Raw genomic sequence first — 2,501 nt, 5'->3', positions numbered from 1 at the left:
ATACACTGTGCAAACTTACAAGATAAATAATAAGTGCATGGCAAACCTAAAAAAGAAACCAATACATCAATATTTATTAAAAGGCAAATAGTAATATCTTAATTATATCATACAACTCTCTGGCTATACCTTTGCGTGTTTACGTCAAAGCTGTCCTTGTGATTTACCCCTAGTGATCTCAGTGCGTTTCCTGCCACACACGCACATCCCGACTTCTTCCCACAAATTTGGCGGCAACTAGAGAGGCGCCTCACATCAGCAACAATAGAGCAGCTGCTCCGCACCATCAATAGGCTCCGGCTGACCTGTGGCTTTATGCGTTTGCGCGCCATTTTTTTTCAATTTTATTTCTTTCATTACCCTGAGAATCCTCTCGTTGAGGAATCTGGGGTTAATGACAAACCTGAGATCCTTCTGCCGCCATAAAACCAAAGATCAAACAACACGGTCATCTTTGTCGAGAGTATTTATTGAAATTCTTTTGGCAATGACAGAACAATAGAAACGCCACAAACCACGTTGTTTTCACATACATCAATGGATAGAATCCTATATAACACATAGTGTTTACAGACTATTCTTTTGCACAGACCAAAATACTTTTAAGTCCATCGTGCAAACCTCAAACAAAATAACCCTTGGGGTTTTACAAAAGTGTTGTCTACAACCCATATCTCTGAAACCCCAAAGAGGATTGCATTTTAAAAACGTTCATAGACTTCAGTTTCTGTGAGATCTGTGCTCGTGCCCTCTGGCATTAAATGAGTCGAATGCTGAACTAACTTAACTTTACAGCAGCTTCAACTATTCCTTTCATGTGCTAACACTACTGTCATGTTAATATAAATACTGGTAAAAAAGCATTGCAAAATAAATAACACACATGAGATAAATGTCCACAATCTACCAAGGTCTCCACATTGCAGCGCTGACAGGCTGAGGCCCTGACTGAGCTCGGCTGGGAGCCACTGCGCTGCTGCTGCGGGACTGGCTCTCCATTCTGGAGCCGAAGCTGGATTTGAGGCTCTGAAGTCTTTGCTGGATCTGGGGAAACGCTCTGGAGCTCTGTGCGCAGCAGTTCAGGCAGGCTGGAGTGACGGTGGAGGACATGGACTGCTGCACGAAGTCGTTGACCCGCTGGCACGCGTCTTGATCCAGGCTCGTTTTGGGAAGCAGAGCGGAGACGCGCTGGAGGCAGGCTTTATAGCCTTCTCTGTAACTGTCTGCGGAGTCTGGATGGAGAAAAGGGGACATTTGATCAGTGGTTGGAACTTCATATGAAACACATGAGAAATGTGAAGAATACGTTTGAGTTATTCATATCATCGTAGAGAGGAGGCTCACCTTTGACTGGGGTGGAAGGAAGGTCTCGGAGGAAGCGCACGGTCATTTCCAGAATATCAGCTTTCTCCAGCTTGGAGTAGCGCGCGTTGTCTTTGCCAACAAGGGGCAGAATCAGGCTCTTCAAATGATTCAGGCTGTCATTGATGCGAGCACGTCTTCTCTTTTCCAACAACGGTTTCAGAGTCTAGAAAGAAAAAAAAAATAGAGCAATTCGTTATTCAGCTGCACTTTAAACAGAGTCAGAATAAGAAAACATTTCCAGTGAGATCGCCGTCTAGTTTCTCTCGTCTCCTCCTTACCTTTCTGAGTTCGTTGGCTTGTTTCCTCTGGGCCACGGTGGACCTCGCAGGGAGAGGCTGGCTGGCCTCTGTAGTGACGCTGGGACTCATATTCGTTTGCTGTTTGTGCTTTTTTGAGGGGAGATACTTGCTCTTGGAGCGGCTCAGCTGAAGTGTGCCAGAGAGACGGAGAGCCTCCTATTTATACGGCTCCGGAGCGTCAGAGGGGCGGGGACGCAAGCCATTAAACTGCGGCTTTGACACAGGGGGGGGCGACGCCCCCTGGGAGATGAGAAGAGGTCCCGTCTTGGCCATCTGGTCCCGTCGAGCCTCTGCGTCTATACGCTGGTATGCGGGTTTGAGTTTTGCGATGATGTTGCGTTTTACTGCGTTTAAATTTTAATGCTTCAACGTTCGCCGAAGATTTAAACAACGACTACGGTGGTTTCCAGTAACGCGCAGAAGGAGATGATATAAGAGTCGGTAATGGTCTACAGCAAATACTGCTTCCTAATCCATGTGCCTTTATAATTAAACTGATAACTGACTATTACAGTATGTGTTTATCATTATGTGTACGCTTGCATTAGAAATAACCCATAAATAAATGAAAGGACCAGGTAAAGATCTTCTCATGAGACACCCCAAAGTTGCGCAGCTATAAATGAACAAATAAAAAGCCACATCCAAATAAATCACATGCCACATAACTACATAAATTCACTGCGTTTGTTTGTGGATGCTTGCGTGGACTCCTGCGGCAAACAAAACAAGCCCGGAGCCCAGAGCGGACCGGAGGTGACGAGACTAATCTATTCCTAAAATTAATAAACCAGATACCCAAGCCACGCTATGTATGGATTAACATCTGCTTGTGGA

At 45.3% G+C, this 2,501-nt stretch overlaps 1 protein-coding gene across 1 annotated transcript; it reads right to left on the bottom strand.

The window, feature by feature from the left end:
* Positions 1-1,748, bottom strand: LOC311494877 (transcription factor HES-2-like). Its single transcript, XM_084554139.1, has 3 exons — positions 1,644-1,748; positions 1,345-1,528; positions 1-1,232 (listed from the first exon to the last, which is right to left on the bottom strand). Exons 1-3 carry the CDS (start codon positions 1,731-1,733, stop codon positions 904-906), a joined length of 603 nt encoding a protein of 200 aa, XP_084410265.1. The 5' UTR covers positions 1,734-1,748; the 3' UTR covers positions 1-903.
* Positions 1,749-2,501: the final 753 nt, after the last annotated feature.

This window comes from Chelon labrosus, assembly GCF_963514085.1.
Source record: "Chelon labrosus genome assembly, chromosome: 10".
NCBI classification, from domain to species: Eukaryota; Metazoa; Chordata; class Actinopteri; order Mugiliformes; family Mugilidae; genus Chelon; species Chelon labrosus.
Note: the sequence above shows the minus strand (reverse complement) of the source record. Positions and strands in the feature narration are given on the sequence as shown.